Source organism: Rhinolophus sinicus, chromosome 3 (genome assembly GCF_057876585.1).
Source record: "Rhinolophus sinicus isolate RSI-liver-muscle chromosome 3, RSI-T2T, whole genome shotgun sequence".
In the NCBI taxonomy this organism is placed as follows: domain Eukaryota; kingdom Metazoa; phylum Chordata; class Mammalia; order Chiroptera; family Rhinolophidae; genus Rhinolophus; species Rhinolophus sinicus.
Window position 1 is genome coordinate 82,812,513 of NC_142503.1, and position 13,224 is coordinate 82,825,736.

Consider the following 13,224-nt stretch of genomic DNA (forward strand, 5'->3'; position numbering starts at 1 on the left):
TTTTACTTTTTCTGATAGCGAACAAGCTGAAAATTTCTTGAGAAGTGTGCCTACTGTTCATTGACTATAAGAAGTTGGGACCGTGGTAAGTGGGAGGAACACCGAGACAAGGCCTCCTGGTGGGAAAGAAGAGGGAAGGAGGCTAAATAGGTATGCGTAAGGGAGGAGGAGTAGTCAGTGATGGGTAAGACATAGAATGGAGCTTACCACTGAGTTCAAACCCTGCACAGAGCCCAGCTGTTTCCAAGTGGTGTAGACTGGGGCCTGGAACAGAAGGAGGAGAAGGAGCCCTTCAGGCTTGACAAGGACAGGATTCATGATAGGGCCAGGGAATGTGAAACCAGGGGCTTCTGTATCTTAGTCTCTGGGTAAAGTGATAGCAAAAGAGTAGCAAAAGACAATGGCTTTTTGTAAAAATATATGAGAGAGAGGGTCAACATTAATTCAGTCTCTCCCACTTCCTAATAGTGGGAGAGATTCAGTCAATGCTATAGATGTATGGAATCATGAGATCATTTAAATCCTCATGTATACACTAATACACACCTCACATACAGTTTAGGTTGTGCATAAGTTAGAGAGTGCTAATAACAAGATATATTTACAATTTTCTGTAAGACAGGCATGGTTCTAAGCCTAGTTTTCTGAGGTTCTGCCTTATTTTCACCAATAGGAGAGATTTATTAACGTGGTTGCTCTAGAAACGTAAAATAATTTCCTTGGTGTAGTCCATGTAACGTATCCTCTAGTTTTGATATCAAGTGAAAGACGTAAAACATCAAGTTAATAGTACATTTCCATTGTATAAAAGGAATCACTCTAGTTAGTGCTTTGTGGCAGTGCTGTAGTGCCTGAATACTGGCTAGGTCTCTAGAGTTCAGTGATGTTATAATACATGGGTCACTGAACACTGCCGATGGCTTAGGGATAACTCACCCCATAATACCGCAGGTGATACACTAAGCCCCGTCAGAACAGGGATTTGGTGAGGAGGTAATCTCTCAAGTGACTTGATTTTATGGACTGTCACTTGACTGTATTGATTGCACTAACTGTTATTTGATTCCTTGTCTTCATCAGATGATTCAGAGAACACAGTTTGTGGAACAAATGTGTCTGATATGACTGACTCTTTAAAGAGATCAACCATGCGACAGACAAGGAAAAGAAAACATCTGGAGAGCGCTTATTCCACCAAATCTGTGAAGATGTCAACAGGCATGTATTAGACACGTTGGATATGGAACTGTCTTCCTGAGAAAGAGAGAGGATTCCTACTTGTGTTGAGGGAGAGAAGGAATGTGGGAGGAACACATACACACCCACACAAAGGCAGAGAGAGAGAGAGAGAGAGAGAGAGAGAGAGAGAGAGAGAATGGATGGATAGATAGATAAATGATTTATGGATGGATAGGAAGGTAGGTAGATAGAGAGAGAGAGATAGGCTGGTCTGTCTAAGGGCTCAGATAGTCTTAGAGAAAATTCAGATGGTCAGGGCCTTGTCTCTGTAGCTTAGAACTGTGTGACCTATACTGTGTCACTGTGGGTTACAATGGTACAGACATAGCAGTAGATTAATATAAATGTTTTTACAAAATGTTTTTATTTTCCCTTATTTGATTTCTGCCTAAGGGTATTGGTTAAGTAAATGTTGTTTTTATAAGTTTACCTACAGTACTTTCTCAGGTGATGAAGACGGAATGTGGCTCATAGAAGAAGTTTGAAAATTAAAGTTTGAACACGTAACACAGTTTGTGTAGGGATGAGACTATAATGTCATAAGAATTTATTATTTCAGGGAAAATACAATTTGTATTTTTTCAGAGTATATAATGTAATTGGGATAGTATGTGAAATGTAAGAAAAAAATGGACACACACACACACATACACACACACAGTAACACACGGACAAAACACCATTGAACTATGATTGCTGAATAAGCAATTAAGGAAAAATGTCATTTATCGAGGGAAAGATAGATTCATGGAACAGTGTCCGTAATTGCTGACTTGTCAGTTGAAATCAAAAGTGAAGTATTATTATAAAATGAAACCCTAGCTTGTAGTAATCCAGAATATCTGACAAGAAAATGTAAAAGACCTCTTCATCGTTAATCAACCCTATTGAACATTCAAATAGGTAAGGCCTTGCTGAGGATAAGCTCACAGTCTAAAACTATAAAACTCACAACTAGAAGACAGATTCTGCAATACGAAAAACATCACATTTACCTCTGAAGACGATAAATTCATTGAACAATGTGTTGGGATCTCATAGAGAATGTTTATAATTTTTAAAGATGCAAAATCTTGAAAAAATACAACAAAAACTGGTTAAAAATACTGAAATAGTAGTTTTAGAATTGAAACATATCATTCTAGAAATTGTAAAAATGTGCATTGATTAAACAGCAAATTCGACTTAGATGAAAAGAAATTGTGTACACTGGTGAGTTCATACCCTACACAGAGCCCAGCTGTTTCCAGATGATGTAGACTGGGGCTTGGAACAGAAGCCAGGAGAATGAGCCCTTCAGACTTGACAAGGGCAGGATTCATGATGAGGGCCAGGGGATGTCAAAGCAGGGGCGTCCTGTGTACCCACGTCACTGGGAAGTGATAGCAAAAGAGACAATGGCTTTCTATAAAATACATGAGGGAGAGAGTGGGAGAGATTCGGTAAATGCTATAGATGTATGGAGTCATGAGATGATCTCAAATCCTCATGTATACACTAATATGCACCTCACATAGAGTTTATGTTGTACGTAAGTTAGAGGGAGCTAATAATAAGATATAACATTAACAGTTTTCTGTAAGACAGGCATGGTTGTAAGCCTAGTTTTCTCAGGTACTGCCTTATTTTCACCATTAGGGAGATTTATTAATGTGGTTGCTCTAGAAACATAAAATAATTTCCTTGGTACAATCCAAGTCACATATTCTTTATTTTTGATATCAAAAGTATAAAAAATCAAGTTAATAGATTTCCATTGCATAAAAGGAATCACTCTAGTTATTTGTGGCAGTCCTGTAGTCCCCTGAATACTAGCTGGGTCCCTGAAGTTCAGTGATGTCATAATACATTGGGTCCCTGAAGTTCAGTGATGTCATAATACAATATAATACACTGAATATTGCTGATGGCTTAGGGATGTCTCACCCTATAATATCCCAGGTGATAGACTAAGCCCCGGGACAGGGATTTGGTGAGGAGGTAATCTCTCAACTGACTTGATTTTATAGACTATAACTTAACTGTATTGACTGTACTAACTGTAATTTGATTCCCTGTCTTCATCAGATGATTCAGAGAATGCAGCTTGTGGAACAAATGTATCTGATATGACTGACTCTTTAAAGAGATCAACCATGCAACAGACAAAGAAAAGAAAACATCTGGGGAGTGCTTATTCCACCAAATCTATGAAGATGTCAACAGGTATATGTTAGTCACATTCTCTGGGCATAGGAACTGTCTTCTAAAGAAAGAGGGAATTCTTAGTTGTGGTGAGGGAGAGAAGGAAGGTGGAAGGAACACACACACACACACACACACACACACACACACATGGAGGGGGGGTGGATTTAGATAGAAGATAGATAGATAGATAGATAGATAGATAGATAGATAGATAGATAGATAGATAGATAGATAGATGGATGGATGGATGGATGGATGGATAGATAGATAGACAGACAGACAGATAGAGTAGATAGATAGATAGAGTAGATAGATTAGATAGATATGCTGGTCTTTGTTAGGGCCCAGGTAGTCTGAGAGTACAGAGCATTCATATGGTCAGGTCCTTGTCTCTGTGACTTAGAACTTATGCTTCCTATACCGTGTCACTGTGGGCTACAGTGGTACTGACATAGTGGTGGATTAGTATAACTTTATTTACAAAATGTATTTCCCTTTACTTGATTTCTGCCTAAGGGTATGGGTTAGGTAAATGTGTTGTTCTAAGTTTACGAATAGTACTTTCTCAGGTTAGTGAAGACATAATGTGTCTCATACAAAAAAATTTGAACACTTAAAGGAGCTTATTTAGGTATGGGATTATAATGTCATAATCATTTGTTTACTCAGGAGTAAATACAAATTATTTTTTTTTTCAGCGTAGGAAATGTAAATGTGGGGATCCTACATGAAATGTAAGAAAAAAAACAGATACAGAAACACACACACACACACGCACACACACTAACACACTAACACAGACACACACTAACATACACACGGACCAAACGCCATTTGACCATGATTGTTGAATTAAGGAATTAAGGAAAAATGTCATTTATCTAGGGAAAGGTAGATTCATGGACACAGTGTCCGTAATTGCTGAGCAGTCAGTTAAAATGAAAAGTGAAGTATTACTATAAAATGAAACGAAAGCTTGTTGTAATCCAAAATGTCTGACAAGAAAACATAAAAGACCTCTGGATCGTTAGTCAACCATGTTGAGCATTCAAATAGGTAATGCCTTGCTGAGGATAAGCTCAGTCTAAAAGTATACAACTCAATAACTATCAGGTAGGTGCTGCAATACAAAATACAGCACGTTTATCTTTGAAGAAGATAAATTCATTGAACATGTGTGGGATTGTGTATAAGAGTGTTTACAATTATTACAGATGTAAAATCATGGAAAATTATAAAAACCAATTAAAAAATACTGAAATAGTAGTTTTAGAAAGGAAACATATTGTTCTAGAAATTATAAAAATTTCCATCGGTTAGTCAGCAAACTGGACTTAGATGACAAGAAAATGTGTACCCTGGTGAGTTCATACCCTGCACAGAGCTCAGCTGTTTCCAGTAGATGTAGACTAGAGTGGGGAACAGAAGCGTGAGAATGAGCCCTTCAGGCTCGACAAGGACAGGATTCATGATGACGGCCAGGGAATGTCAAACCAGGAGCCTCCTATGTACCCACGTCACTGGGAAGTGATAGCAAAAGAAGAGCAGAAGAGACAATGGCTTTCTATAAAGTACATGAGAGAGAGAGTCAACATTGATTGAATCTCTCCCACTTCCCAATAGTGGGAGAAATTCAGTAATGCTGTAGATGTATGGAATCATGAGATGCTCTCAAATCCTCATGTATACACTGATACACACCTCACATAGAGTTTAATGTTGTACATAAGCTAGAGGGCTAATAATAAGATAAAAAATTTACAATTTTCTGTAAGACAGGCATGGTTGTAATCCTAGTTTTCTCAGGTACTGCCTTATTTTTACCATTAGGGAGTTTATTAATGTGTTTGGTCTAGAAACATAAAATAATTTCCTTGGTGTAATCCAAATCATGTATCCTCTAGTTTTAATATCAAGTGAAAGATATAAAACATCAAGTTAATAGTAGATTCCCGTTTCATAAAAGGAATCACTCTAGTAGTTAGTGGTTTGTGGCCGTCCTGTAGTCCTCCGAATACTGGCTGAGTCCCTGGAGTTCAGTGATGTCATAATACGTGGGTCACTGAATACTGCTGAAGGCTTAGGGATGTCTCATCCCGTGATATCCCAGGTGATAGACTAAGCCCCGGTCAGGACAGGGATTTAGTGAGGAGGTGATCTCTCAACTGACTTCATTTTATGGACTGTAATTTAAGTGTATTGATTGTACTTACTGTGATTTAATTCCTTGTCATCATCAGATGATTCAGAGAGCGCAGTTTGTGGAACAAAAGTATCTGATATGACTGACTCTTTAAAGAGATCAACCATGCAACAGACAAGGAAAAGAAAACATCAAGGGAATGCTTATTCCACCAAATCTATGATGATGTCAACAGGTAGGTATTAGGCATGTTTTCTGGGCATAGGAACTGTCTTCTAAAGAAAGAGAGAGAATTCCTAGTTGTAGTGAGGGAGAGAAGGAAAGTGGGAGGAACACATTCACAGACCAAGAGAGAGAGTGAGAGACAGAAAGAGAGGTGTATGCTGGTCTTCCTGAGGGCCCAGGTAGTCTGAGAGTGGAGAACATTCAGATGGGCAGGTCCTTGTCTCTGTGGGTTAGAACTTGTGCTACCTACACCGTGTCACTGTGAGTCACACTGTTACACATAAAGTGGTGGATTAGCATAATTTTTCTTACAAAATATGTTTCTCTGTTTTGATTTCTGCCTAAGGGTATTGGTTTAGTGAATGATGATTTTATAAGTTTACGAATAGTACTTTCTCAAGCTAATGAATAAAGTATTTGGGTCATAGAAAAAAACTTGAAAAAAAAAATTTGAACCCTTAAAGCTGCTTGTGTATGGATGGGAGTAAAATAATATATTTAATCAGGGTTAAAAACAAATTTTTTCGGTTCAGACTTTGAAAATGTAAATGTGGGGCTCCTATGTGACGTGAAAGAACAAAAATGTGTAAGGACGCACATACACACTAACACACAGACACGACACACATACAGACAAAACATCACTTAACCATGACTGTTGAAATAAGGAGAGATTTTGGCTCTTTCTTGAGAAAAGCAAAATTAAAATAGTTCTGATTACTATGTAGATTAAAATAAACAAGTTACTCCTCTGAGGAGGAACCCGTTGCTCAGTGGTGGGTGGGAGACAGAGCTGAGCAAATCCCAAAGTTCTAAGTGGTTTACTCTCCTAGAGATAACTTGATATTTCCAACATGTTGGGATTTCTGTATACTCTAGTGGGCCTTTGGAGAAGACCTGGAGAGTGAGGCTGTCTTCATTTCGCCTTCCAAACCTGACTGCATATTCAGTAATGTGATTGAGCACAAACTGTGAAACATGGAATACCTACATTCATACCTATTCACAAATATACACATACAGAATATCAATAAGCCAGGGAAAAATAAATATTAATATCCAGTATAGTTGTCCACTAATCATAGACCAGGTCCACATAGTTCCCTCTCAAAAACATATCACATATTTATTAATACTGAATTAGTTAGATTCGGCTTTAAACTAACACACAAGTGTGTCTGTTTTTTGTGTATGTACCAATTGAGCATATATGTGCAGGCCAGTAGGGCAAGTATCCTCCATGAGATAACCCATGTTCTTGAACTGATGGAAACTTTATCATTATTAACATGCAACTTACACTTGACCCCAGGTCATCAACATCCCATCTCATCTCTCACCTAGGAAAGGTGAGAGAATGGAGGGGAACAGAAGGGATTTGTATGGCCATGCCTAGAAGTAGAATATGTCATTTCCACTCATTTTCCAGTGTAGAACCTTAATCACATCATCAAAAGTACCTGCAAGGGAAGCTGGTAAATAAAATCTAGTTGTATGTCCAGGTACAAATGGGTCAGCTTGCAGTCTCTGCTCCATTTGCAAAGAAAGTTCATTGTGTGAATCCAGTCAACCATGATATACACAGACACTGTAAATATTACTGTGTATTTAAAATTTTTATAGGAACCATATTATGCTCTCCATGAAGATGGAGGCTATGTGTTCACTGAACACGTCACATAGTAGATAGAGCCTTTGTTTGTTTACTGGACAGGTAAATACACAAACACTAAATGTGGACTACATATATCTCTATTATTTTTCTTTAATTTCTCAGCAAAGTTGTATTTACAACAAGACACTTTGCTGCACAGACAGAAGCCAGCAGCCACAACTCAAGACCCAAAAGCAAGCAAGGCTTTTGCATCTACTTCAAAATACTCCTTTTACACCAATTCTGAAGACAAGCTCAGTGGTGCTGTAAGGAGGGACGGTTGAGTAAGAAGTAAAGGGAAGTTGAGATGTTGGGAGAGCCCAGAGATCAGCTGAATTACTGTGCCCATTGGTCAATACGAGGCTGCTCAGTACAGAAAAATACGGAAAATACTTGTGCGTCTTCTTTAATGTGATCAGCAGTGGAAACAATAAATACCAAGGGAAAAACATTGAAAAGGACCAGAACGAACCCGAGATATCAATGGAGAACAGTGTTTTATTTAAGGAAATAGTGGGAGAGAGACTGAGGGTAGGAGAGTTTTATCAGAAAAACATGGAAGGTACATTAATATGCGCTGGAGAAGGTCATATAATATTATCAGGAAGGTGTGAAAGCACTAACATTTAGAAGCAGGCCAAAATTGAGTGTCGAATCTTCAAGACTTAGACTCAAGGTAGAGTGCAAACACTCCCATTGAAGACCACATCACATCCATATATTTTCATTCTCACATTCATCGTTATCAGACCCATCTGCACTCACTAACCTCACCATTCATTTCTTTATAATCTTCCACTCATGTCTACATTCCATGTGCTCTGTTTTTGTCCCTACCGTACGAAGACTTATACTTTCTCTGACTCCTAAGACCCTAGATTAGATATTCCTGTTTCTAAATTTTATGGAAACAGAAGTGCACAATATGCCTTACTTTGTGTTTTGTTTTTTTCACTCATATTTGTGAAATTTATCCATTTGCATGTAGCATAAGTTTGTTCATTCATGGTGATTGTATATCATTGAAGGAATATTATTTCTTTACTGATTATACTTTTCTGAGCATTTGGGTTATTTTCATTGTGGGACAATTCAAAGAGGTGATTTTCTGAATATTTTATTACATGTATTTTGCAAATAGGACACAGTTCTGTTTGATGAATGCTTAAGAGTTAAATTTCTAGGTTTCAGTTTCCATATCCTATCATAACCTCTTCTGAATCTTCCATACTTTTATTTTCTAATGTAATCACGTTACTATAAAGTTATTTACACTCTTGTCTGCAGCCTCATTTACTTTGGCTCTTCACATTGTCCTGTGTTCTCAAAGCCCATATATTCTTTCTCTTACACTCCTGATTTTCACATTCACGTTCTTTCAAAGAAAGAACTAGTCTCAAAGACAATATTCTCAGTGATAACATTCCATACCTAAACTACATAAAAATATAACACACAGACACACAAATCCACAACTATAGGAAAGGCCGCCTACACATATATGTGTGTTGTACGAACAGACACAAACCACACACACACAAAGTCCATCCCATATTCAGATGCACAAACACATAATCAATATACATTAAACCATAACCCAGTTTTATCCATCAAGTTTTGAACTGATACACCAAACACCTTCCACTCACCATGCCATTTTGCTACCAGTGTAAATAATACATATACCAGACACATTCATGAGAGGTGATGATGATCTTGAACAGTTTAATAATGAGCAGTGAGTTTGGTTAACATTGAGATAGGGACAGTGACAAAATAATAATACCTTTAAAAGTAAAAAAAAAAATTCAGTTGTTTTATTTAAGGTTTTTAATCTGTGGTAGGTGGGATGCAGATATTAAAAGGGTGAAAAGTGTAGAGGGAGGACTGGTACCAAAATTCTTAACCAAGTAAATGCGTATGAGCAGCGTTGATGGCAGGATTCATAAAGACGCACAGAATTCTAGAATATGCCAAGACTCTGCCCAAGATAACCATAGCTGTTCAAAAGGAAATCATTGTTTCCATGGGGTGTAGGACTGAGGCAGATTAGGTGGGGAGAAGAATGTGGGAGAACGGGACCAATGTTTCTCTGACTTTTATTCCATTTTCTAGGACTCTCAAACTTAACTGAAATGTGTTCGACAACCTGGACCCTTTTTGGAGGACAACATCCTGGTGCATGGAGCAAGAGACAGATCCGCTGAATTTCAGTATTTATCTTGTGCCTCCGCTTCTTACACTGTCTCTTCTACTGGTAAGGAAAAGGGAAGAGCAGCTAAAGTCTGGGCAGACCAGGGCAGTGGGGTCTTATCAGACCGTAGGAATCCAGCTCAGTTTCTCTGCTCAGTCATTGACAAAAAAGTATATTTTGAGCCTTGTCATATTCTTTTCCTCCTCGCTTCTTATTTGGGAGTCACAGCCAGATGACAGAGGATTTAAACTCAGAATACGTCTCCTGTTCCTCTTTTGTAGACAAGCCTTTTCACAATGTTACGAGGTTTGAGGAGATGAGGCACTGACGAAAAATCAGGTGGGAGGAGGGGCAGCATGATTGCCTAGAATTAAAACTGAGTTTCTTTGCTCTGCAATAACCATAAATAACCACTTCTCTCAAAGACTGCCCAGGGTCTCTGTTTCTAATAAGTGGGCATAACCGTGCCATTTAAGTGTCCCTGTCTCCTCTGGGAGAGGCTCGTAAAGGATCTGAATGGGAAGTTTCTGGGGGTAAGTCTGTGAAGTCTTCTATTGAATATCTCCAGAATCATGGAGACTTCCGTATAAACCAGACAAATAATTTTATATCTATCCATCGGTCATCGATCTATCTATCTATCTATCTATCTATCTATCTATCTATCTATCTATCTATCTATCTATCACGTATCTATCATCTATCTATCATATGTCTTACATCTCTCTGTATATGTATGTCTATGTCAATATAGATATCAATATAAATAGATATACATGAAGAATTCTTCATTAAATCAGTGTCCTATATCCTCCAACTGTACAATTTTCATGAGGAAAATTGAGTTGATACCCAACTTTCAGGTAATGCATAATGTATTTCAGGCATGGTTCTTAAGTTTGTGATATTCTCTATAGATCTCTAGAAATGTCACCTATAACATACCTAGTCCCACTGAAACTACCACATACAATTTTAATAATTGATGTTTACTTACAGTTTGGAGTAAATCAAGTTTTAAATAGGAAAGTCACCTTAATTTCTATGGGACCAAGTGTCGTGTGTCGTAACAATGCCTGACATACTGTGTCCACACAACATGCCATTTTTGAATGAACACTGAGTCCAGAATATGCCACATCTCAATATTCCTTTTTTCATTCTATTCCCCAGAATTCGGGTACATCCAGGAGGATGATTCTCAGTACGAGTCATGTGTGATGGCCCCGGGCTGGAGTCAGACAGCAGTGTCCGCCTCAGAATACTTCTCTTTTATGTCCTCTCCATGCGAGCATAGTCTTGCTCATGACTGTGGTAAGGAATATGCAAAGGTGGGATCGGAGCTTGGACAGGAGTCACAGCTGAGCTACTCAGCCCAGTCTCTACTTGTTTCACTTTCTCCTCAAAAACAGGAAAGGGCTTCAGGGCTGGCGGTAAAGGTTCTGCAGAGGGCTAAACAGGGGTAGGGCAAAGCTCCTCAGAACACATTTCTGACATAGGGACACAGGGACAGGTGCGGCTGAGTAGTGGACAGTCCTGACACGTGTATGGGGGCTTAGTCAGACCTGCCACCTCAGATAATCACAAACTCATATCCTCACACACACTCACACATCCATACTCCTTAATACCAGGTATTGCCCCACTTCTCCTTTTCACTTTTTCTCTCAAATATGCATGATTTCATTCCTATCTATCTTTTCCATTCTCTAGTAGGTACACCCTTATCTTCATTCCTTCGCACAATCAGACTCACCAATTTCTACACTAATTCCATAAAGAATTCATATCCCCTCACACAGATAACCTGTTTTATATCCCTCATTCTAGGCCAAACTCTAGAAAACTCATATGCCCTGAAGGGAATGAGCTTGCATGTATTCTGTCTTTGTAATTCTTAGGCCACTTGGCACACAAGGCTTCAGACCTTCATAGAGCTGCACATTCTGAGAGCTCATATACACGTCCTCTAACACTCTAAGTCTGACTGTGTCAAGGGAAGAACGTGTACCTCTCCTGCACTTCTCCACATGCACTGTCACACCACATAACAAACATGCACACACTCATTCTCCATCCCCTTTTGCAATATCGAAAACACTCCCCAAATGTTACCCAGAACATAAATACAACCCCACAAGAACACAGTGCAATGTATACACCTCAAATAAGCATGCCACCCACAGAATTCTGCAACGTCACATATATGCACATAGGGCATGACCATCTTAACGACCATAGACTTGAAATGCTTATTCCAGTTTTCTTATATGTGAATTTCTTTTCCCTAGGAATCCACCAATTGCATCATAATGTGTCTAGTCTTGGATCCCCCGAGATGCCTGTACCCCAGGACATGGAGCAGTGGGGTATTTGCCACCCTTATCCACATAGCGCATGTCCTGTGCATTTGGTTACTAATAGTAACACCTTTGTATATTCAGCACAGATGCAAGTGGAAAAGGACATAAGAACCCACTCCATGCACGTCCCAATGAAAAGGGGTGTGGCTGACTTAAGCGATGCAGAGGAAGAAATGGAGCGCCCCCAAAAGAAGACAAAAATGGAAGAAATCACCTTTTCTAGACAGATCCATAGGGAAGTCAGTGTCTCTCACATGTCTATGATGACACGCCTAACTGAGTCCACCTTAGTCCGCAGAGCCTACGAGGAAAGGCCGGAGGCTGACACCCCAGCAGGGCCTCCAGGCATGGAGGACCGTTTCAGGGCGCAGCCGCCTGAGTGGCTGGGGGCCCCGCACTGTGACTTCAGGTGCATGGGCGGCTGCTGGAGCTACCCCAGTGTAGCGATCCTTCATGGGTACGTGGGGAGACAGGGCTTCTGTTGCCATGCTCCCCATGATACCTTGTTTTGGCAAAAGAGCAAGGACAGGAGAAACAGGACGAGGAAGAGAAGGAAGAGGAGGAGGAGGAGGAGGAATTAAAAAAAAAAAAAAAAAACCCAGGAGACACTTAGATGCCAGACGTTACAACATTTTGGCATGAGGAGAACCCTGAACAAATAGACAGTTTTTCAGCCCCTAAGAGAGAGGAAGTAAAGCAGGCCCAACTCTACTAAGGGGGCTTCCTTTCCTCTAGGCAGCCATAGTACCCACCTTTGTTTATGTCAATCAGACATTATCACCTCTACCACCTCACTACCAGTAGGAGCAGAGAATCCCTTTTAATGCTATCCACTGCCCTCCTGAGAAGGTGGGAGAAAAAGGCAAACAGTGCCATGCAGAAGGGCAAGATGCCATGCGAATTAAAGAACAGCGAACACCAGTATGTCATCTCTACCAGCATAGTTGAGAAAAGGAGACTCACTAGAGGTGGAAACTGCTATGGGCCAGACTGTAGAAGAGGTGAGTGTCCTACGGGTAAGATAGCACCTCAAGGATACTTGGGATTTCGGGTTCTGAGAAAATGTAGGGTCCACGAGAGATGCCTACCAAGGTCCCATATTAACTGTGACAAAGAATTACCTCCAGGAGAATATATAGTTGGAAGAGGAATACTTGGTTGGTGGCACATTAATGAGACAGTTTCCTTTCCATTCCTTTTGAAGGGACAAGGATAAAGA

General features: G+C 39.6%; 1 protein-coding gene across 1 annotated transcript; it reads left to right on the top strand.

Moving 5' to 3' along the window:
• The first annotated feature begins 9,579 nt into the window (after positions 1–9,579).
• LOC148758517 (protein FAM170A-like) lies at positions 9,580–12,590 on the top strand. Its single transcript, XM_088796384.1, has 3 exons — positions 9,580–9,705; positions 10,816–10,956; positions 11,934–12,590. Exons 2-3 carry the CDS (start codon positions 10,863–10,865, stop codon positions 12,584–12,586), a joined length of 747 nt encoding a protein of 248 aa, XP_088652510.1. The 5' UTR covers positions 9,580–9,705; positions 10,816–10,862; the 3' UTR covers positions 12,587–12,590.
• Positions 12,591–13,224: the final 634 nt, after the last annotated feature.

Bases quoted from the DNA above. Each gene is read 5' to 3' on its own strand.
- LOC148758517 (XM_088796384.1), top strand. From the start codon at position 10,863: ATGGCCCCGGGCTGGAGTCAGACAGCAGTGTCCGCCTCAGAATACTTC. The intron at 10,957-11,933 runs GTAAGGAATATG...TCTTTTCCCTAG, and splicing joins TAGTCTTGCTCATGACTGTG to GAATCCACCAATTGCATCAT.